At 43.5% G+C, this 25,098-nt stretch overlaps 1 protein-coding gene across 4 annotated transcripts in view; it reads left to right on the top strand.

Annotated features, from left to right (window-relative positions):
- The window catches only part of MED13L (mediator complex subunit 13L), a 3,068,540-nt gene that overhangs the window by 1,857,301 nt on the left and 1,186,141 nt on the right, over window positions 1-25,098 (top strand). For all 4 annotated transcript variants that reach the window (XM_044068259.1, XM_044068260.1, XM_044068261.1 and 1 more), the window contains exon 10: window positions 20,293-21,051. In XM_044068259.1, coding sequence (XP_043924194.1) covers window positions 20,293-21,051 — 759 coding nt within the window. The remainder of the gene's footprint in view (window positions 1-20,292; window positions 21,052-25,098) is intronic.

The raw sequence follows: 25,098 nt of genomic DNA on the forward strand, positions 1-25,098 counted from the left end.
CGAGATTAGTGTTGCTTAATTGTATTTGATATTAACTCCCACAGACTACTTGAAACTCTTCCCATTGTATTACAAATCACTGATGTATCCGTTTCTTGGTTCAAACTCCTTGAGAGTTGTTTCCCTAGGTCTTCCTAAAAGCACAAAAAAAAACCTGCCAGAGCTTGCATGTTTTCTGAATTGTTAACATCTCCCCAGATTTCAGTCTTTTTTTTCATACAGCTTTCTCTTTCTTGGAAGGGTACAAGTCAGTGAATACACCTTTAAACTAAGATGGAAGGGAGATGGGTTGTCACAGGATGATGCAGTACTCAGTGGGCAGAAGGAAATAATAAAATTGACACAGAAAAGAGCAGAGAAATTAGCAAATGAGTGATTAATCGTTATGCGTTGCACAGAAGAGGGCTTGGGAAGGAAAAGCTGCAACAACTCATGCAGAATGTAGAGGTGAGCACTAGTGATACTACAGAGAATGTAGGCCATCGATAGGATAGGTTGAAAGGGTAAGGTTCCTATGTATAGTTTATTCACAAATGACAGCGGAGGAAGGGATTGAGTTGAGTAGCAGTCAATGTAAAGGAAGCCACTGGGAAGATGATATAAGATTTCTATAGAGGGAAGGAAAGTAAAATTCTTGGGTATGGAGATAGTGCAGGCCAATGTGTCAGTTGCAGGTTTTAGGTATTCAGATGGTAGGTAGTCAGTGGCCAGGAGGTTGGGTTTTAATTTCAGGGGATTTTTTTATGATGGATATAAGGACAGGGTTGAGAGAGGTTTAACTGGGAGTGGTTAGGTTTTCATGTGGTGAGTCACTGGAGGTAAGATTGATAAGTTATTTGATGGTATTAATGTGGCTGTGCATTCAATTTTCAAATCTAGGAGGAGGTTAGGCTGCTGGATTTGCCTAGATGTAGATGTTTTTTGATAGACTTCCAGAACAATTTGGGGATTTATTGTGAGTAAGTTGCAAGTTTGAATAATAGTTGTTGAATTGTACTTTTGTTTGTACAAGGCTGTGAAGGTGTCTAATGTTTTGGAAATTTTTATTGTGTAACTAGATTTTCCTTGCATTTCCCCTTTTTTACATTAACTTGTTGATGTCATAAGATAACCATGCAGCACTGTTTTCTTTTTCTTCTAATGGGAGTTTGTGAGTTAAGAACATCAAGGAATTTATTATTTAAGGACTGGATGACGTTGCCTAGTGGTACTGTTTTAAGTCATGTCAAAGTTTCTAAAATGGTATCTTGATTGAGTTAAGATAGGTTGTGAGATTCATTGTAGAGATGTTTATTTTTGAGTTGGTGTATTGCTTCTAATATCAAAGGGAGTAGGTGATTGTGAAGTGTGTCAAATAGTGCACCTGATGAAAAAATATGTTTAAAGAGATGTCAGGGTTAAATCAAGTATAGAGTGTTTGTTGTTAGTTTTAATGACTCTATTGGAAGTGAGAATGAGTTGAGAGAAACCAAATATGTTAATTGATATGGGGGGATATGGGAGTCACGTGCAAATCTGTCTATAGTTAGGCTACCTAGGATGATTGTTTCTTGTAGGATATTGGTAGTCATCCATAAGAGTAGATTTCAAATGTGGTGATGATAGTGTTTTTGTTTATTGAGCTGAGTGAAGGGGAAAGAGAAGCAGTTCATTGTTGTTAAATTGTGGAACGTCATGGGCAGTGAGATGTCTGGATGTTTAAAGTACATGAAATCAATACCTCTGCTTTTTTTTTTTTCCCAGTCCTGTCTTAACATGAAAGCAATATCTATGCCTTTCTTTCCCCAGTCTAGTCTAAGTATGCTAAAGTTGTGGGAGTGATCTCATTGCCTGTAATTTCAGGCTTTAGCCAAATTTCAGCGATAACTAGGATACTAGGGTGCTGCATGGATAACCAGACACATAGATCAGTAATTTTGTTAAAGATGCTTCTGATATTGGTATGGTAACATTTTATTCCTCTGAAGGGGAGGGTTTTGGTGATGTGTGGTAGTTGGAAGAGTGTAACGATGAGGAACAGAGTTAGGTAGAGTATCACCACAGAGCTGGATTTTGAAGGGATACTAGTGATAGGGTAGAGTTGCTTTTACTTTGATTTTCATCTGAACCTTGATATGCATATGAGTGGTACAGTTATAAGAGTGTTTGAAGAGTTGAATATAGGAGCTGTGGTAGAGGCTAGGTCATGTGTAAAGGTGATAGCAAGAGATGTGGGTTGTTGAATGAAGGCAGCGGTGGAAGAGAAGTATGATATGAAGTTGCTGTAGTTAGGATAGTCTGAAGAATTAGAAGTAATGAGTTTGGAAATGCAGTATGTGGTGCCTGATATAGTATAGTGCTGTAAATAATTAGAAGAATAAAGTGATTATATATAGAACACAGTGGAGTGAAAGGGTTGGAGGATGCTAAGAGGTATGGAGGGATATAACTACAGAGGTCAGTGAGGAAGGACTAAGGTAAGTTGGATAATGTATGGTTAGAGAAATGATAAGTATGTAAGCTGGTGAGTGAGAAGTTAATGGGTGGAGTGATTTGATTTCTGTAAACCAGTGAAGAAGGACAGAGAAGATGGAGGATGCTATAATGATGGAAAAGGTCAGAAGTATTAAATTTAATGAGGTAGAATGGGTATGTGGGGTAGAGGGATGATAGCTCAGAACTAAAGATGGGAAAGCAAGAAGAGTTAGCTTTAGAGTAGTTTTAGGGGGAAGGAATTGGGGTTGGAGGTTAGGATTGTAGTAGGTGTGGTTTTGGTTGTAGTTAAAAGGCTTAAGAATAGGGAGAGAGAGGAGATGGTTGGTTCAGGTGGAGAATATCTATAGAGCTAGTTGAAGTTTTAAGTTATGGAAATGAGTGGGTGGGGAAGAAAAAGGATGCAGCAGATATGATTGGATTGTCTAGAGGCAGTGTCATGTGTGTTATATATGCTTAGATATAAATGTAGAAGACGAATGGATAGTGGAAATTGGGGGGGGGGGGGCATACTTGTAGGAGAGTGAAGCAAACCTGAGCAGAGCAAGAGCAGCTAGATCTGGGCCTAACTGTCTGCCTCAGAGCTGCAGAAAATAATCACTGAAGGAAGAGGAGGTAAGAAAGTTAGAGATGACTGTGGGTCAGAGGATTTAAGTAAGGTGGAACATAGAATCTTGTACTTACAGTCCGAAAGATTTTAAGTGTAGAACAAAGGTAAATGTTCAGATGTGATTAATGTTAAAAGGCATAAGCTAGGAAGAATAAAGGTGGTATTAGAAGTCAGCAGTTGCTCTGTAGAAGAACAACTTTGGGGGAAGGGGCATCTCCAGCTGTGTTGACAGTAGCCCTATGTCAGGTTCTGATAACTTGACTGTATCTAAAAGCTACAAAGGAAGTTTAAGCAGATGTTGATGCAGGTCAGTTGGATTATGGCTTTCTGTACTTTGAATTGTAAGTTGCTTTAGTGATATACATGGCTTCTAGGCATTTTACAATATTTTAAAGCCAGTGAAGTTTTCAGTGATAAGGAAGAAGATTTGGGGAATGGCAAAATGAAGTCTCTGAAGAAAAAAACAATACAGCAGGTAGTTTAGGAGATGGAGTTAGGTGATAAAGAACTGTGCAAAATTTAGAATAAATTAAAAGTTGTAATTTGAGAAAAAGAGAATTAGAAAATTCACAGATGCTGCATCTCCTGATGGCTGTAAGAAACACCCAGAGATAGGTTGGAATATGGATCTCATGCTGAGCCTCCTAGGACTAGAGAGGTAGAAAGACCTATTGCACTTTAGAGATACAGGCAGAAATAATTACACCAACAGTAAAACTGCTAATTTTGTATATTTGATCCAGCAGGTTTAGTAGTAAAGAAACAAAAATGCACACTTGATTGTTGCAGGAAATGCCCCCGACTGCAGCTACTTGTACGCTACTAGCAGACATGTTGATCAGAGACTCTCCTTAACAGTCAGCCTTTTAAAATGCACACTGCTGTAGTGTCACAGGTGAGACAAGGGTTATCAAATATCATGAAGTCACTACTTAGAGAAATGGAGAATAAATCTCTCACTAGCAGCAGCAATTATGTGACTCATGGCAGTATTTAGTATAACTAAACATTTGCTTTAAAATGTAACATCATTTGATATGTGTGATAAATGGAAGTAAAATATTTCACTTCAGCAGTGACTCACAGCAGCAGTAGTACAGCAGCAAACTTATAAAAAATGGTCTGTGACCAGGTTAGCCAGAGAGTGTGAACATGCAACTGTTCTCAAGTAGATTAGCGATAAAGGGGTATAGATAATGAAATGCTAACGTATAACACTCATCCTGCTAGTCACACTATTTAATTGCTGTATACCATCAGACACACTAATATTTACATTTCACTGGATAGTAGCAGTTACGTATTCTACATACTTTTATAAATGAACAGTATCAGCAAGGATTTTACAGTCATAGCTACTACAATTTCAGAGTTGGAATGCACAAAGGGCAGTTACTAGAAGATGATAAGCATGGATAGAGGGATCTGTGGGGTATGATGTGTGCCTTGAACTGATTTGAGAAGTAGTACTCCAAAACAGTAATAAGCCTAGAAGAGAGATAACTCATCACTTAGGGCTTTTCATCCAGAAAAAAGGAGGTCATTGTCCCACTGTACTCATCCCTCATTAGCCCCATTATAGAATACAATGCCCCGTTTGGTATGTACCTCTCAAGACATCTGCAACAACTGGAAAGGCTGCAGAAATACCTCACTAAAGCAATCACAGGCCTAAAGCCTGTGCTGACCGTTTAAAAAAATCCACCTATACTCTGTCGCATATCGTCTACTAGGAAGCTATCTCTGCTTAACATACAAGGCCATGTCAAACCCAGTGCTGTTGGACATGCTACACATAAAGAAATCCCAATCCCTCGGAGACACATCCTCCAGGGATCTAAACCTTGTCATCACAGTGAACAAAACATGCTGGAGGGATAGGTTCCTGACCCAGAGACTCTCCAGATTCTGGGATAGACTGCCCATACATGTCAAGCAGAGCACCTCTTGGCCCTCTTCAAAAGGAACCTTGATGATTGGATGGGAGATAGAAAATTCACTCCGGGGATTATGTTAGTCGCCCTGCTAGACAGGGGTCCAGGGAAGTAAATACTGTGGGAAGAAATATCCAGGGAATTGTTATGGCTAGGCTTGTATAGGCCCTAGGGTCGATAGCCTAGTACCAACTTATGAATTCTGAAGTAATGGGGGAGAAGACCTGGAGAGTCACTCAGTTGAAGTCACCACTGCCGAAAACAGTCAGTGAAGGTAGAGAAGGAGGTAAGAAATTAAGAGCTGAATTTGGGTCAGAAGTTGCAAGTTGGTGGCACTCAGATTCTTGTATTTAAACTCCAAAGTTTTTTAATAATAAAGAACTGTGAATGTTAAAAGGTAGGAAGAATGAAGGTGGTACTAGAAGTCAGCAGTAACATATGTAGAAGTAGAGTGTTTGTGAGGGTCGGGTAGGGAGCACCTTCAGCCATATCAGCAGTAGCCCTAAATCAGGTTCTGATAAAGTACAATAGTCAAAGAAATGCAAAGGAAATTTAAGCAGCTATTGATCAGGGCAGTTAAAGTCTGACTTTCTTTACACTGAATCACAAGCTGCTCTTGAGGTGTATGACCATGGTTTCTTGGGAGTATGCATTTTTCAGGTTAGCAAAGTTTCATTGATAGGAAGAAAGGCCCAGGAGATAGCAAAAGCAGATGTATTGAAGCTCAGTCTGCTTAAGTGATATGCATGTTTTTTGGAAGTTTTAAAGTATTTTAAAAACATTAAAATTTTCATTCATAAGAAGGAAGACCCAGGAGATAGCAGAAGCAGATGTTGGATGATAATGAGCATGGCTGGCAATTGATATTAATTACAAATATTCCTGACAGAAAATAGGTGTCAACTCTAAAAAAAAAAAAAAAAAAAAAACTTTGCAAACATCATAAAAACGAACATAGATTTCACGCAGAAGATAGCTTCAGACTCCATTCTAAACTACTTTATTCTTTTTTTGCAGCATGCAGATGCAGTGCTTGGTGGGTGCTCATTCCGAACCATTCTGCTGCAGCTGATAAGGTACATAGCCTCTGCCCAATGTTAGCGTTGCAGCACTCCAAGCTGCTACCCCTCACTCACAGAGTGAATGAGCAGGTGTTTTAGCTGCTTCCCTGCCCAGACCACTCCTCAAGCATCTATATTGCTAGTCAGTCCAGTGTTGTCTAAGTCTTTATGAGGGCACTATATCTGTATGCAGGTCAAGCATAGGTGCATTTGTCATGAGAAGAGACAGCTTAATAGAAAGTGCTGCAGTATTCCCTGTCAGGGAGCAGGATTTGGTAGTGTGATTATTCTTACTGTAGTAATAAAAAATGTGATAAAAGCAAGATTTATTGATAGGATGCAGATAAGCAAGTGATGGAAGTGTCTAGAATTAATGCACACAGACATTCATGGGCTATAAGGAGTCTTAGCAGTTTAGAATTGTGCATCTAGAAAATCAGAGCTTAACAGGTGAAACATCTGTAATACAGAGAAGAAATATAAGCTGGTCTGATAGGATAGTTTGAGGGCATTTACTTGCCATAACAAAGATTGTGGTTCGGGCAGTGGTCCAGAAGCCAGACAGTTTTGGTGGGGTATGTGACAGTAAGCAACCAGTTAACAAAGATTATGGTTCAGGCAGTGGTCCAGAAACTAGACAGTACTGGTGGGATAGGTGGCAGTAAGCAGCTAGTAGTTTTTTCGCTTTTCTTTTTTAGGAAGGAGGAGCAGTCAGCACTGCTGCAGTGACCCTTGCTGGCAAGTAGGGGAAACTTATGATTTTACTGCTTTTAGTTAAGTTCAGTTCACATCAGCAGGTTGGGAACATAATATTAATAAATCACATTAATAAATTAATCAGGTTGGCAAGGATAGAGTGAAAGTTGCTCTCTGATATAAGGATTAGGGATGTCACAAGGGCCCTTAGGTCACTGTACCACTACATATACAGTTATGACCTTGTAGTTATCCATGTGGTGGTGAATGTTCTTGGGTGTTCCACCCTGTGGGAGATAAGGAGAGAGAGAGAGACATTGCTAAGCTCTACACATGTATTTGAACAGGACAATTCCTAAACATTGAGCAGCATTATGTCATCACCAAGAATAATGTTTAGATTCAATGGTAAAATAATTTGCTAGTAAATTTTTGTCATTCTGAGAGGATCCAGTATGTGTCCACGTGGGATGAAATGATCAGTAGTCTGACCTGCTTTGTCAGAGATGGCCTGTAGCTTTTTCCCCTTGATTTTAACTTACTGGCTAAAACCTGACTGGACTTCCCAACATAGTAAACTGTAATATGGGTAATATCAGTGTAGCACTGCTGAATGCCACAAGACTAAAACAACAAAATCTCTGAACCTGAAGCCTTCATTAACTTCTAGGACGTCAGCATTTGTTTAATTACAGAACCCTAACTCCACTACATTGCTAGCACTCCTTGTATTCCAGGGTACAATGCCTATCATGTATTCATATCTACCAGAAAGTGTGGATTTATTCATTATTCTGTTGTTTCTTACCAGATTTCATGTGATACAAATCTGGAACTGTGAAGTCAGTCACACTCAAAAAAATTAATAACTGCATTATAGCCAATCATGGATTCCCATCTGAGCATTCAGAATACATTAACCAGTTTGGAAAATTTGCGGTCAAATCAAATGCATTACTTATGGGTGACTTCAATTATCCACACACCACCTGGAAAAAAAAAAACTGCCAACAGGTATGCCCAGAGAGTTCTGGACTTTGTAAACACCAATGTAGTTGACCAAGTCATCATCCTGCTCATCAGAGTCACCAATCATGTTCTTCGTGTTTCACTGTTGCAGTCATCACACTTGGGTTATCTGCCTGCAGGTAGCCCTCAGTCAGCCTGAATACCAGAGTCTTGCGATTTCTGTGTCGGATGCTGTTGCCTCTTCCATGACATCAGGTCGTCAGGGGTATAAAGCATGCAGCTGAAGCCATTACATCAGTCTTTCTTGCCGAGAAGGAGCCCGAAGCAGAAGCAGTTCGCAAGTGCCGGTCGGCCGCTACCTGAAATTTTCATTTTTCGAGTTTCAAACCTGAAGTTTTCTAAAGCTAAGTACCCCATTGGGGATACTTTTTTCTTGCTCTAACCGATGTCAGAAAAAGATAACAATTGTCTTGCCTGTGGAACGCAAATACCTCATAGAGTTTTTCATTCTTACTGTGTCACCTGTTTAGGCCCAGACCACGAAGTCCCTCGCTGTCGGTTTTGTGCCTTGTTTAATGCCCAAACCATTCATCGTCAGGCTATTTTTGTAACTAAATTCTTTCTCTGTCGTTCTCCGTATTTTGAAATGGCTTCGGTAAGCCATCCGACTACCGATCTTCCGAAAAAGACAGAGACAGACCACATAGGTCAAAAACTGCCGACGATGCTTCCGTTAAGCTAGTCACCAGTCCGCTGGTACTCAGTGAGGCACCTTTGCAGCCCCTGATGCCTGCTTCTACAGATTCGCAGGCCTCTGCTGAGAACCATTCGGAGTCCAGTATGCCACGAGATGCTTCTTCAACTATGGAACCTGCGGATGTCTCTACCTTGGATGGGTCCGGAGCCGCTGTGCAGGCACCGGCTTCTGAGGGTGTATTCTGACCTAACGATATTCATATTAAACCGACAGTTTCTTTTTTAACTAAAACTACCGAGTTTCTCAGGCCCAGAGTTTGCACTATGCCTAGAAAACCAACGTCCAAAGTGCATGCTCAAGCTCCCATGCCACAAAAACAAATACTTAGAATGGCTGAAGACCTTATTACTCTAATTAGGGGAAGCCAGCCTTTCCCTGCTGAAAGACAAAGAATTTAATTTCCTTCTGATTCTACAGACCAAGAGTCCGATGACTCTGACCCTTCTGATTACCAGGACTTACCCTTATCTACCAATGAGGATTCAGATGTAGAGGAATCCATTCCCTCTGCCTCCCCTCCAGAGGATTTTTCTTTTGGTGAAACCTTGCATACCTTAAGAGAGCATTTCCGCTGGGAATGCTAGGACTATCCTCAGTCCAAAAAGAGACTCAGGGAATATTTAGATTTGCCTCAGCACAGTCCTCTAGCTATACCCCCTGTCCCGGATATTGTAGATGATGTCTTCATGGAATCCAGTCTTACTCCTGACACTTTACTACCACCTCCTAGAAAACCTGACAGGTACTACAGAATACCTCACTCTCACAAATTTCTCTTTAAGAATCCTACTGCGGGTCTAGAGACCATTTCCCAGGGACCTAAAGGCATCAAGGTTACTACAGCCAAAAACCTTACCCCTTCAAACAGGGATTGTAGAGCTTTAGACAGATGGGGTAAGAAAGTATATACCTCTGGAACTTTTGCTATCAGGGCTTTGAATTGCCAGTTTCACATGTTGAAGTACCAGCAACATATTATTGAACTAATTAAACAAAAAATGGTGTTACTTCCAGACTGGGCAGAAAATAAAGATTTACAAGAGTTAATGCATTCTGCAAACCAAGTTAGTAAACGTACTCTGCAGTGTGGGTTTGATGCCTTAGAAGCATCTTGCAGGGCTGCTGTCACTGGGTCTGTACTGAGAAGGCATGCTTGGCTGGAGGAACGAGTCTTGCCAGACCAAGTCAAATCAAAATTACTAGATGCTCCATTAAATCAGGATCGTTTGTTTGGCACAAAAGCAGAAGTTCTTAAAAAGATGGAAGAAAAAGCTAAATCTATGCAAACTGTCAAAGATTTCTTACAGGTGCAGCCACCTAGATTCAGTAGGCATTGGCCTTCAAAAAACTGGTCCTTTCCAGTCCCTCCCAGGCCTTCTCAGTCCAAACCCAGGGGAAACAGACCCCCAAGACTGCAGTCTCAGGGCATGCAGAGATCTAAACAATGGAATGTTCCCACCTCAAAAACAGGGAGTGGTAATCCACCCCCTTATGGAAAACGTTCGCAATGACTTTCAAATTATCCTTCTCAGCCATGCCCAAGTATTTGCACCCCTTGGAGGAAAACTCACCCTTCATGCAAAAAAATGGATGTCCAATACTCAGGACCGATGGGTTCTAAACATTGTATCCCAGGGATACAGATTCTACTTCCACTCACTGCCAACCCCAAGGGGGTTGCCAGACCTTCCTCCAAACCAGTGGGCAGAGGCTTAAAAGCAAGTACTTTACCCTTCTCCATATCTATATCAGAGCTATTCAACCTGTTCCAGTAGAACAAAGGGGACAGGGTTTCTACTCCAGACTGTTCCTGGTGCCCTGAAAGAGAGCTTTTGGCGCCCTATCCCACACCTTTCTGGTGGTCCCAAAATTCAGAATGCTTACACTGCAACAGCTTTTTCCTATGCTAGCCAAGGATGCCTGGTTAGTCACCCTAGACTTAAAAGAAGCTTATCTGCACATCCCCATAAGGACGTCTTGCAGGAAATGTCTATATTTCAGGGCAGGCTCAATGCACCATCAGTTCTCTGCACTTCCCTTTGGCTTATCTACTGCTCCCAGAGTATTCACAAAGTGCCTGGCTCCAGCCATTGCATACTGCAGGCAGAGAAATATTAAAATTTACCCATACTTGGACAATTGCCTGATTCAGGCGGACAATCAGGAATTGTATTCCTGGGAGCAAGCTTGAACACAACTTCCCAGATGGCATTCCTTCCTCCAGAAAAGCAAGTCCATTTGACAAACTATTTCAAACTAATGGTCACCAAAACCCAGCTATCTGCAAGGAAAATACTGCAAGCCCTAGGGTTCATGGCCTCATGCATTCTGCGAATTCCATATGCAAGACTGCATATGAGGAAACTTCAGTGGTACTTAAAAAGTCTCTGGTGTCAACATTCTCAGGACCTGGAAACAGTGATTCCTATCATACCTTGTCTAAGTGCAGAGTTCCTTTGGTGGGCAGAGGCATGCAACCACAACAAGGGACTTAGTTTCACTCAACCCCTCTCCGCCCAAACCCTGACAACAGTCACATCAGACTATACATGGGGGGCTCACATGGCAGGCAAATGCATTCAAGGCAAATGGAGCCCAGAACAAATTCCCCTGCATATCAATCAAAAAGAGATGCTAGCTGTACAGAATGCTGTGACAGCCTTGAAATACCTTATCCTTCCAGGACAGCTGCTGATAAAGACAGACAACACCACAGTAATGTGGTACATAAACAAGCAGGGGGAACTCATTCTTACACACTCTGCAGGTTACGCATGGCCCTGTGGAACACAGCCCTGAGCAACCAAGTGCACCTACAAGCTCAATTCCTGCCAGGCAAGTAAAATTCACTGGCAGATGACTTAAGCAGAAATCTACTGGACCCTCATGAGTGGAAACTAGAACACAACTCATTCAAACTTCTAACCTAGAGGTGGGGAACACCGGAGGTGGACCTTTTTGCCTCCCCCCAAAACCACCAATTGAACAAATTTTGCACCAGGAACCCTCACAGCAGAGCCTGGAAGGTGGATGCCCTATCCTTTACATGGGAAAACCTCTCAATTTATGCCTTTCCTCTTCTGCCCCTCCTCTCAAAAGTACTACTGAAGATCAAACAGGACAGGCCAAGGGCAGTCCTTATTGTACCAGACTGGCCACGCCAGCACTGGTACGCACTCCTTCGCAGTCTGTCAGCAGTGCCACCCTGGCACCTACATCAGACACCTTCCCTGCTGTCTCAGCAGGAGGGACAGATTTTGCATCCACAGCTGCAAACTCTTAACCTTGCAGCCTGGCTTACCCCCTGAATACACCAATAGCATCCCTCAGCAAACAGGTGCTGGACGTCATCCTTGAGGTCAGAAGTCCTAGTACTAGGAAATCCTATGCTGAAAAGTGGAAGAGATATTGTTCTTGGAGTCAGTCTCAGGGAAAGGACACAGCTGTGCCCACCTTACCTCAAATCCTTGATTACCTAGCAGAGCTGCTCCACAGAGGCCTATCCTTCTCATCCATTAAGATTCATGCCTCTGCCATCTCAGCTCATTATAATACTGAGCCTCCTCTCTTTTCTCACCCTCTCATCAAACAGTTCCTGAGAGGAGCTAACAATTTAAGGCCACCTAGGAGAGCTCCCACCCCGGCCTGGGATCTTAACTTTGTACTGGAGAAACTCACACTTCCCCCTTTTGAACCTGCTGCTTCAGCAGAGTTAAAATTCATCTCTTGGAAAACAGCCTTACTTCTAGCTTTTGCTTCAGCAAGAAGAGTGTCTGAGTTACAGGCACTAATGGCGATGGAACCCTTCATTATTTTCCATGCTGACAGGATTTCCCTCAGGACTAACCCATCCTTTATGCCCAAGGTGGTATCCAGTGTGGCTTTAAACCAATCCATCCATTTACCAACCTTTTTCCCTAATCCTCAGAGTAAAGGGGAAAGGATCCTGCAGTCCTTGGACGTGCACAGACAGCTCAGGTTCTACCTTGACAGGACTAAGCTTTTCAGAAGGTCTGACCAGCTGCTAGTCAACTTTGCTACAGGGGCAGAGGGCAAGGCCATTTTGAAAAAAAAAAAAAAAAAACATTTCCAAATGGATAGCACACTGCATTCATTTCTGCTACAAGCACCATGGAAAACCTGCCCCTCAGGGGATCAGAACTCATTCCACTAGAGCTACTTCAACCTCTACAGCATTTCTCAGTGGAGTGCCTACCAGGGACATCCTGGAAGATGCAACCTGGAGTTCTGTACACACCTTCACCAAGCATTACCACTTGCCTATTTTTTCTAAATCTAGAGCTGGATTTGCTACAGCAGTTTTACAAGGCCTGCTAGCCAGTCCTAACACTTCTTGACTGCCTCCACTCTTCCTCAGCTTTGGGAATCAACCCAAGTGTGATGACTGCAACAGTGAAACACGAAGAACATAGTACAGTTGTGTACACTTACCATAAATGTAGATGTTCGAGTGTATTCACTGTTGCAGTCCTGGTTTCCCTCCCTCCAGCCCCCTGGCTTTTTCTATCATTTCTACCTATCCTCTTTATGGCCATTTTTTATGGCAGGGGTATTTACTTTTTATGGAGGTGTTCCACACCATGTAATACCTTCTTATTTTGGGGGCTCCTGACATCTCGGGCAGGAAAACCTGATGTAATGGCGTCGGCTGCATGTTTTATACCCCTGACGACCTGATGTCATGGAAGAGGCGACAGCATCCAATGCAGAAATCTGAAGACTCTGGTATTCAGGCCGACTGAGGGCTACCTGCAGGCAGATAACCTAAGTGTGATGACTGCAACAGTGAATACACTCGAACATCTACATTTATGGTAAGTGTACACAACTGTACTTTCTTCTTGCTCTTGTCTTCACCGACATTTCTTCCACTTGTTAACCCCTTCCCTGTCAAATCTGACCATCTTACGTTGATATTCTTTGTGAAAGCATGATGTTAAGTTGTCAATCTCACCTTCATTCTTGCTTGATGGGTTCGGAGCCGATCCTCGGCTCCGACTCGGCACTTGCTAAGCTCGAGAGTCACTTTTACCAGCTCGAGGCAGCCCCATATCCCATGATGCAAGGCGGTAAGTACCCAGATCTCGTTTGCCGCTTCGCTGATGAGGTCCTCCTTTTACCAGCTCCTGGTAAGTGAATTATTACTTTACTTTACTATTTTAGCCCCTTTTTATAAAAAAACCTTAAATTTTTAGTTTTAACTTTTCCCTGTCTCCTCAAAACTTTTAGTCAGACTAAAACCCATCCCATCCCCCCCCTGTTAGGGTGTGTGTGTGTGTCTGTTAGTGATACCTTTTGGTATATTTAATTTTATTTCTTGGACTGGTGTGTGTGTGTGTGTGTTTTACACCATGTCTAAAGAAAGGGTCTCAGGCTTTAAGAAGTGTGACTCGTGCTGTCAGAAGATGTCTCTGACAGACGGTCACACTTCTTGCCTGTACTGTCTGGGGCCTCTTCACCTGCAGGATTCCTGTGCTATATGTCATTCTTTTAGCCAGAGAGTCCTGCAGGAAAGAAGAAATAAACTGATTTTTAGGGGCCTTCTTAAGCCGGAGGGCTCTCCGGCTAAGTCGGCCCCATCTAAGACTTCTAAGTCTTCCAAGGCCCAGGCTTCTGTGTCCAAGCCTGTGGCCTCGGCTCCGACTCATTCAGAGTCGAGATCAGCTCCGGCTGGAGCCGATTCTGGGTTACCTAAACCTTTGGCACCGATGGCTATCGGTGCCGACTCTGGTTTGACCACTTCGGTGTCGGCTCCGATTGGTTCCGACCACCATGTGGCCCAGGCATCGGTGTCGGCTCCGATCGGCTCCGACAGTTTCAGTAGTTTCATCGGCTCCGATGGTTCCTTCGAGGAAGAGGTCTAGGTCCCCTTCCTTGGAGCCGATACTTCGCCGGCCGCCTCTCCTCTCGGAGCGGAGCCATCGGAGCCGATCTTCAAGGTCATCCAGGCTTTCTGACCATGATTTGGAGAGAGTGGTCAGTAGACTACTAAAGTCACAGGCACTGGCCCAAATGCTACATAGTCCGTCTCAGCAGACTACTATTAGTCCACACCCCATTGCAGTTCCTCCTTCGACTCTACCCCAGAGTTTGGAGTTGGAGTCTTCGGGAATAGTTTCTGCTACGGCTGAGGGACAGATACCCCCTTCTGCTCCTTCAGCCTCTACTCTTATCTCCTCTTCGAGACCTTCCTTAGAGGGATTCGGTGGCCGGGCTTCCCTGGTCTCCTCCGAGGGGGTGAGTGGCATCGGACCCTTGTCCGACCCCGCTCTTCCCCTTGGAGCCTCGGCCTTGGTGAGCTCGGCTCCGACATCTGCCTCAGAGCCTTCCTTTTCGGTGGGTCCTGGAGTTCCTAGCTGTTCGGAGCGGGTTCTCTCTGACCTCCCTGGGAGGGGAGCCTTCGAGGTGATGAAGAGTGTGCTGGCCTCTGGACTCAGCCAGCAGTCTGTTCCCTTAGCTCCTCCCTCTATAGTGCTTGTTGACATCTCTGCCACTTCTCTTGCTCCCGGACCCAGAGATCCTCCGCCTCAGGTTTCCCCACTGGGAATATCCCCCTCTTCTGAGGATTCTCCTGATTTGTCGGGTGATCCTCCATGGAAGAGGACTTGTAAGAGGAAACACGTAGACTCCCCCGAGTCTATCACTTCGGATTCTGACTTAGATGAGTCAGAGGGATCCCCAAGATTCCCCTCTGAGGATGTCTCCTTCTCAGACATCCTAGAACTCCTTAGACAGAGGGGAAACTGGCCCACCAACAATCCCTCTGAGGATGAGTCAGTATACCTGGAGGCGTTTGGATCTCGGCCCTCCACCTCCTGGGTGTCTCCGCCTTTCGACCCCCTTATGCAGGTTATTGCTCGAAAGGCGTGGACTGCTCCTGACTCTGTAGAGCCTGTCCCTAGGAGGCCTTCTAAATTTATTACTGCCCCGTCGGACAAGCAATTCCTTACAAAAGGTGTCCCCGCTGATGCCATGGTGGTGGCGGCTGCCACCAAGAAGGAACTTGCAGATCCTTCCGTACCTGTCCATCCTCCTAATAAGGACTCTAGAACCATGGATAGATATGGTAAGCGGATGTTTTCTTCAGCGACCTTTGCTATGCGTTCGCTGAACTATCTTTGTCACTTCACCAGACTCCAAAGGGATATCCTCAAGGAGCTAGGGGAAGTTGTGCAGGATCCTACAGCTGCGGGGGCTCAGGAAAAAATTGCTTCGCAGCTAGGAACCCTTAACTCCATTGCAAACTCCTCCATGCGGCTTATATCATATGCTGCTGATGGAGCGAGTAGGGCCGCAGGTACAGGTGTGGCTCTTAGACCCCAAGCCTGGATGCGACTATGTAATTTTGCAGATCCCTTTAAGGCGTCCTTCACAAACTCTCCCTTTGATGGGTCAGCTCTGTTTGGCCCTCAAGTGAAGGAAACGTTCACCAGGTGTGAGCAGGACGGCAAAACTCTTTCTGCCGTAGGAGTCCGTTTTTCCACCCCTTCTAGACCTTATCCCAAAGGACAGAAGGGTGGCAAAATGTGGTTCCAAATCCCAAGGAGTCACGCCGGATTCACGTGGTCAGTTTACCCCTAGAGGCAGAGGGGGTAACAACAACAGACGCCGCTCTAGAGGCAGAGGGGGTCCACAAAACCAGGGAAACAGAGAGTCTCTCTCTGACAAGCCCTTTCAGCATCCCTGAGATGTTGCCCGGCTGTCCCTCCTTGGAGGCAGTCGGGGGAAGACTATCACTGTACCCAGAAGCCTGGCGTTCTCTCACTCAAGACAGATGGGTACAGTCGATCATATCCGAGGGTTACAAAATTCCTTTCAAGGAAAGTCCTTTCTATCCCTCAAATTCCCTTCCAGACGTACCACCCAGTCTAAGGGAAATTGCAGAGTTGGAAGTCTCAAAACTACTGCAAAAAAGAGCCATTCAGCCAGTTACAACAGACCATTCAGAGCCCGGAATCTACTCAAGGTTCTTTTGGTCCCCAAAAGACGGGAGACTGGAGACCAATATTGGATCTCAGCAGACTCAACAAGTCTGTGAGGAAGACAAGATTCCGAATGGTCACTCTTCAGTCGATTCTGCCTTTCTTGCAGAAGGACAACTGGATGTGCTCAATAGATCTTCAGGATGCGTACTATCACATAAAAATTCACAGACGCTCCAGGAGATTTCTCCGCTTTCGGCTGGGGTCCAGTCATTTCCAGTTCAGAGCCCTGCCCTTTGGTCTCACCACAGCCCCCAGAGTGTTCACCAAATGCATGGCAGTGGTCACGGCTCACCTGAGACGTCAAGGATTCCAGGTGTTTCCGTATCTCGACGACTGGCTCCTGTCAGCCACCACCAGGCATCAGCTTGTTCAAGCCAGGGATTACACAATAAATCTTTGTTCTCATTTGGGCATCTCGATCAACTTCGAAAAGTCATCCTTATTGCCCTGCCAGTCTATTACTTTCATAGGCGCAAACTTAAACACTGTTCGGATGTCAGCTACCCTTACAGACCAAAGAGTTTCAGACATTCAAAGTCATGTCAGGATCATTCTAGCCAACAAGAAGGTACAGGCCAGAATGGTTCTAAAACTATTAGGTCTCATGGCTGCGGCCATTACTCTTCTTCCCCTTGTTAACCCCTTCCCTGTCAAATCTGACCATCTTACGTTGATATTCTTTGTGAAAGCATGTTTTGTGACCCCTGATATATTCAAGGATCACTGCAAGACCAGTTATTTGCAGATCTTACTGACAATCGCAGATGGTATAGCTCCTCAAAAATCTTACAGTGAAGCTGCTGCTTACTACTCTGAATTTCATGCAATCTTGGATAGATGCATTGAGGATCCATACCACTCCAGAGTAAGCATAATGGCAAGTTTACAACTAAACTCGTATGGTGGAACTACCACATCAGCAAACTGTATAATAAAAAGAAAAATCTCCTGGCCACCATTAAAAGATGTCCACTTCATCATTATAGAAGGGGTTTAACACTGGTAAGTCTGTCAGACTTAACATTAGGAAATGAAAGGCCAGCTGTTAACTTAAGATTGCAACTAATTCAAAAGATAACCATAGGATTTTCTTCTATTCCCATTTTACAGTATTCTTACTGTGGGATCCTCTGCCTCAGGCGACCTGAACGTCTGGCTCCTGTGCAAAAGCTTAAGCCTGGTTGCTGCCAGGTGCATGGGACATCACGTTAAACCATGGGCCTTAAATGTGCCATCTGCCTTGGTAATTGGCTGTGTGGCACAACACATGCTGTTAAGCTCTAGGGTATTTGTTCTAGACAGTAAAATGTCACTAGTGGTTTTCCACAAGGAGTGGTTTTCCACAAGGCTCTGTCCTGGGTCCCCTCCTCTTTGGTGTGTATTTCTGTTACATACAAGCTGTCATCATTGAACTTTGGCTGACAAGGTTTGTTGATGATTGCAAACTGGAGTCACCAAATCCCATTCTGATGCTCAAACTCTCCAGCAAGGGCTGAACAAAACAAACGCTTAGATTTATTAATTATGGGTATACCTTAAACCAAGATATGCAGCATAATTTCCTTTCGTAAATCTAATATCACTACTGCTTACATTGTAAGTAACATTCCACTTAAATTTGACACAGTCATCAGGGACTTGGGTACATGTGTTGATACCATACTCTCTTTGACCGGCATGTCTGTGTAATGGTTAGAAAATTCTTCTGCTGTATCATTTGTGGCATCCCCTCATTGGCCAAAGAAGATATAATCTCACTTTACTATTCCCTTGTTAGGCCCACCATTGAATATAATGCACCATTTGGCATGTTTTTCATGGAGCACCAAAATTAGCTTGAGAGATCTCATAGTTTCTGCAACAAAAAGATCTTCGGTCTCAGTACCCTTAGTTACTGTGATGCATTAAAAGCTCTGTTTCTTTACTCAGTGTGGTACATACTCGTGAGGCGTGATATTTACTTAGCTTTACATGCTTTGAATGACATAGCTTTTTGAACTCCGTCATCTGAACTGAACAGCTGGTAGAGCAAATACCTGTTCTACACACCTAAATCTACACTATCACATCAAGACCAGATGATATGTCAAATACCTAACCAAACATCTACGTCATTTGTTCGATAGGCTTACCCTTACCTGTCAAGCAGAGTACATCCCTAGCAACCTTTAAAACCAGTCTGGATGACTGGGTAGGTGATCATAAATTTTCATCAGGGATATGTGGTGAAAGTCCACTTAAAGGGGACACTGCTAGTTTCCCAGCAATACTGAGTAATGTGGCTGTGCTTCTTGATGATCTCATTTGGACGTAGGCTTAGTAAGACTCTGTGAACATTAGGGAATAGTAAGTACACCATCATCCACAGCAAGGTGATTAGTTGGGAGTAACAAATGGCACCTAAGAGACAGTGTGGTCAGCAGAGGCAAAAACAAAAGAAACATGGTTTCTATACAAAAGGGAAGAATCTTGTCTTGTAGATGTACAGGTTGTAAGAAAAGTGAGAAATAATTAATCATAATGTTAATTAATGGGGTACCATGGAAGATAATCACTTATTAGACCCATTATAGAATACAACGCCTCATTTGGGATGTACCTTACAAGCACCTGCAACAGCTGGAAAGACCACAAAAGTACCTCACCAAGAGGATTACTGGCCTCAGACAGATAAGCCCGACTAAAGAAACTCCAGCTGTACTCGGTTTTATACCGCTTACTCAGAGGTGTCTCTGCTTGACATACAAGGCCATGTCCAACCCAGAATTGATGGATATGCTCCTAAAAAAAAAAACAAATACCTGAGAGCCACACGCCCTAGGGATATAAACCTTACCACAACGATAAATAGGATGTGCTGGAGGGATATATTCTTGACCCAGAGACTCCCCATGCTTTGGAACAAGATTCCAATATACATCAGGCAGACCACCTCACTAGCACTCTTAGCACTCTTCAAGAGAAACCTTGACGGGTGGATGGGCAACAGAAAATTTACCCCGGGGATCACTGCAGTGGGCTCTGCTGGACAGAGGTGCAGGGAACTAATGGCTGTGCTGGTCAGATGCAAAGGGAACTAATCTAAGGGGGTGGTGAAAGCCAACACACTCTGGCTAGGCTTATAAATGCCCTTGGGCAGAGAGCCTAGTACTTGCCTATGAACCTATAAGACTTCCTAATGCAGTACCATTATTTATTTTCTTCATGTAGGAAGAGTGAAGATAAGTGATTGAAGGGTGGAGCAGAAGATTGTTAAGAAAACAAATGTTCACAGACTTGTTAAGGGTATTTGGATTCGGCAGATAGTGCTTGCTGCAAAACAAACAAAAAAAAAAGTAAAACTGAACTGATTCTTTGCAGGATATCAGTGCAAGTTGATCTGCATTTTTGGATATCTATCTGAAGGTGCAGGAACACTTGCATTAACAAGCAGAGTTGTGTTGGTTGAGGTCTTTGGTACCGCTGAAGGTAATGGAAGAGATGTGACAGTAGTCATAATTGAAAGCCAGTGTGTGGAATGGTTGTTGACAAATGGAGTGTCTGATTATTTTTCTTTCTTTCTTGATGCCATTTCATATTAGATAGAAAAAAAGGTATGGCTTGTTAAAAAAAAAACTGTAGAAGTGTAGACATTATGAGTAGATTGGGAAGGGATCATGATAACTTCTGTCTTACAAAATAGTTCAGAATCATGCCTTTGAAATGTGAAGAATATGAAGTAATTTGTAATGCTAATCGGGTAAGCATTGTGTCAAGTTTATTGAAACAGTACCTTCTTGTTTTAAAGGCACAAACTTCTGAAGCAGCGAAGTGCAAATGGGTCCAGCCGTCCTCCATCAGTCTCTCAGCCAGGCTTCAGTACAGCACCTTCATCTTCTTCCTCTTCCTCCTCATCCTCATCATCTTCCTCCTTGCCTCCTCCAGCTTCTTCCAAGCACAAAACAATAGAAAAGCAAGAGAAAGTGGACAAAGTACAAAAAAGACCAATGACACCATTTCACCACCGACCTTTTGTGTCTGATGAACTATACATGGAGCAGGAAAGGCCTGCGCAGAAGCTGGGGCTGTCAGGAATTGATCCCTCCTTAGAAGTCAGCAGCAGTAGAAAATACAGCAAACAGATATCTATATCTTCTGAAAGCCAGAACAAATCAACACACGTGAATCCTATGGATTCTCCCCATTCTCCTATCTCTCCTCTTCCTCCCACTCTTAGTCCTCAACCCCGTGGACAAGAATCTGAAGCTTTGGACCCTACATCTGCCCCTGTCAACCCAAGCATATTTACAAATGGTTTGGAGCTTCATTCAGTCCCTGCACTGGATGACAGGACTTCTCTGTTATCTCAGCGACTGCCAGTGATACAGGAGGTCAGCGAAACTGTTTTGTATTGCAGTGCCCTTTCTCAGAATCAGGAGTCCTCTAGCAAGTGGAAGAGCTACAATGTACCGACATATAATGGTCTAGACTTCCGGATTCCAGAGCTGCAGAGTGATATCCATGATGTCACAATGGAGGGGAACTCAGACAGAAGTACACTAAAAAGGTAATAGTATGTGTAAATGTTTAGTTTTGTTTGTTACAACTATATTATTATAATGCAACAATAAAGTGGGTTTTAATTTTGATCCTTGCTTAGATTAAGTGCACAGTTGGTATATCTCATGAAGCACAGAGAGGTTTCATTTTCATAAGTATGGCTGTAATGTAAGCAGTGGTTGTGGAAATTCTTTCTGATGCATTAGCGTTTCTGATAAGCTATTGCTTAACCCAAGTCCTTTGATTAATGAGGATTATGGCATGTTTTAGTACTACCAAGCAGGAAAACTACTTTTATATGCTTTATCCTTTTTAATTGTTTAACATCTCCTTTCACCACATTCCATATAACCTTGTGGAGAGGTATCTTACACATTCCATGCAGGATTCATTTCATCTGTGTCCTAACTGATATCTTGAGAGGATTGTGGTGGTGAGATTCAGCTTTCAGATGGTCATCTTCCTGTGGGGATTGAATTTTGTTGATGTTCTGACTGAAGTCACTGTTGTAGAGTTCCTGAAGGTTGTCACCACTGATGTCAGGCCAGGGTATCAAACCTTTACGTTTGCTAGGTCATACATCCATTGCATGACCTCAGTTGGTATGCTTTGGGTTATAAAGATGAGTATATGAGCATGAATCCTTAGACCGTCTCACTTCTGGCCCAACCGCAGGTCGTGCATCTGTTGGACTGTTAATTGTTTGGTCGTTGGTAACTTTGCTCTTTTTGTTTATCCAGATAAGTGCCCCATTGGGAACCTTCTTTTTTATCTGACGATATTTTGTTAAAGTTGTAGATGTTAGCTAGGAGGGTAAGTATGAGTGTAGTAGGCAGATGTTGTACAAAGACTTGCATACCAAGCGTCATATCTTGGCCTGGAACATGATCACTAATCTTGCACTGTCAATCGTTTGTTCCAAAAACCTTTAAGTCTAGGCTTTCCACTGTCAGCATCTTTCTTGAGACCCAGTGTCTCAAGCACTTGGCCCAGTCCAACATGGCTGACTTTGCATACTTAGGACGTCCCTCTTCCACCAAAGAAAAAGCTTAAGTGGCCTCAAGTAGATCTGCAGTTCATTGTTTCTGACTCTGACATATATCAACTTAGGTTACAGAATCTGTGATACATAGTTCTACCAAGACCCCATTCGGAAGCCGATATGGATCCTATGGCCTTGCAGACTGCTGAATGCCTGAGGAACAGTGTATCCTTATTTCAGAAGGACTGCACGGCTTCTCTCAAATTTTATCCCCTTGGAGATGGGTTCCCCTGCCCCTTCTCCAGTCCCTCCTGTCCTTGAGGCTTTCCAGGATGCCTCTCAGTTCACGTCTTCTGCACCTGATTCTCAGCCACTAGCCCTTAAGAGACCGGACAGGTTATATAAAGTCCCCAGTGACCTTAAATATCTATGTGAGAACCCAATGGCAGACCCTTCTGTAGTATCTCAGTCTTCTGGCAAGCCCCCTAAGCTTCTGCCCAGTGATAATGCCCTACCTACTGACAAAGATAGACCTGTGGATAGATGGGGGAACAGCTCTGCCATTAGGGCAAGTCATTACTAGACTGAAATGGCAAAGTATTTGGTCTCTGTACTTAACTCCTTAAACAAAGTTATCTTGTATCCTTCTGCAGCAGACTATAAGCATCAAATGCTAAACTTACTTCTTCAGGCCACTCAGATTGCCAAACACAGCATTAATTGCAGTTGTGATGCTGTGGATGGTTCTTCAAGGGCAGCTGCCACTGGATGCCACTGGATCTGTTATCGACAGAAACATATGGCTTTGCAGTCAGCCTATCCCAATTAACAAATCCAAACTGGGCTGGGTCCAGTGTCTGGAGATTACCTATGTCCTTGTTGATATGGTCTGTGATTATTTCCGTGGCCTTACAGATGGGGCTAGTCAGTCTTTTGGGTCTGTAATTGTCTGGTTCAGTTGATGATTTCCCCTTGTGCAGAGGGATGTCTGTTGTTGTCCTCCTTTCTGCCACACCATAGCCTATCTGGTGGCTGTAGTTAAATAGGGATCCAGGTCAGTCTGCTCGGTCATGTTTTAAGTTGTTTAAAAGACAACTTGGGATATAGTCAGGGCTTATCAATGACATGTTTTTGGGCTTGGAGTGCACAGAGACGACCTGCTGTCATGAGATAATAGGCTTGAGAAATGGTGGCAGGTATGCTTTGGGAGACGACTGGTGGGGATGGCAGGGGTGGGGGGTGAAGTTTGATCCATATCTGTCAGCTGGCAGGTTGGCCGTTTCCACCAGTTGAGTATGGGTGGTGCCATCCACAACCAACTCTGCACATAGCTGGGTATTTCACTTAAGATTTCAGACATAGTTAAAAAAATGCTTTGTGATTTTCCTTGACTATGAAGGCTATTTTTGCTTCATAATTTGCTTTTGAAAACTTGAGCAGATCTTTTAATTTGTTTGTTTAGACTAGTGAGGGATTTTATTCTGATGAGCCTGTTCCCACTGTTTTTGGACATTAGTTTCTTTCTTTTGTTGTATAACCTGGTTATACCAGGGATCCACCAGAGTGGCTTGTTTTTCCAGCAAGACCTGGATTTAATCCAGCCTTGTACTGCCTATTCTATATAGCTGCTTAAGTGGCTATACAGGGCACTGGTGTGCACCTCCGCATAGGACTTGTGTTTTCTGGGTTCGGGGGGGGGGGGCTTTGAAATTTCTTATGCCATGGCATATTAGGACATAATTTGTGTTGGAGAAATTCTTTAGCATTTTTGAGCTTGATGGGGTATCTGGCTTCATATTTATTTCAAAGGAGATTGTTTTGTTGTTCAGTCTTACTAGAGAGGACATTGCACTGGGGAGGGATGCAGTGCCCTCCCCATGTTAGTGAGTATTGTGTCCAGGATATTTGTGCCCCTAGTGGGTATGCCGATCAGCTGTTCCAGAGCACTTGCATTGACAAAGTCCAAGAACCTCTGAACCTGTATGTTAGAGATCGTGTATGTTCTCCAGTCAATGGTAGGATAGTTCAAATCACCCATTAGTAAGGTATTGGACTGCATAGTAAGTGACTGTAGTAAGTCCAGGTACGTGATATACTTTTCCTGGTTCATGGTGGGAGACCTATAGCTAGCGATGGTGTGGTTGGGGATTTTTGCCTATTGTTAGTTGGAAATGGAATAGCTTGAGAGAGTCATACTGTTTGACCAGTTTAGAAGTGTACTTAACCTTTATGAAGATGGATACACCGCCTTTGGTTCTTTCTTGCTCAGTTGGTGGTCTGAACATATGGAAGGCATTGTAGCTTTGCATGGCTGGGGTGCTTTCAGCAGCTTTGAACTATGTCTCAGAGACTAAATAGATGTCAGCATTTTCCAAAGTGAGGAGTGCTTCTTGTGAGTGCATTTTCTGGTTTAGACTCCTAGCATAAAGCAGCAATATCTTGAGCTTATCAAGAGAAGATTTTTTTACGTTGGAAGGTTGGATGTTCTTCATGTTTCACTGTTGCAGTCATCACGCTTGGGTTATCTGCCTGCAGGTAGCCCTCAGTTGGCCCGAATACCAGAGACAGTATTTCTGCATCAGTTGCTGTCGCTTCAGGACTGACGTCAGGTCGTCAGGGTTTTAAAAACAGGCAGCCGACACCATTACATCAGTCTTTCTTGCTGAGGAGCCCGAAGCAGAAACAGTTCGCACAAGTGCCGGTCGGCCACTACCTGAGTTTTCATTTCCGAAACCGAATCATCCTGAAGTCTTCTAAAGCAAAGTACCCCATTGGGGATCCTTTTTCTTGCTCTAACTGATGTCAGAAAAAGTTAACAATTGTCTCGCCTGTGAAAAGCAAATACCACACAGAGATTTCCATTCTTACTGCGTCACCTGTTTAGACCCAGGTCCCAGACCACGACGTACCTCATTGTCAGTTTTGTGCTTTGTTCAACGCCCAAACTATTCATTGTCAGGCCCTTATTGTAGCTAAATACTTTTGTTTTCGATCTCCAAATAGGTGGACCTATTTGCCTCCTCCTACAATCACTAGCTCAGCAAATTCTGCACCAGGGTACCTCACAGCAAG

The sequence above is a fragment of the Protopterus annectens genome, chromosome 4.part0 (genome assembly GCF_019279795.1).
Source record: "Protopterus annectens isolate FY-2018-M chromosome 4.part0, PAN1.0, whole genome shotgun sequence".
Lineage (NCBI taxonomy): Eukaryota > Metazoa > Chordata > Ceratodontiformes > Protopteridae > Protopterus > Protopterus annectens.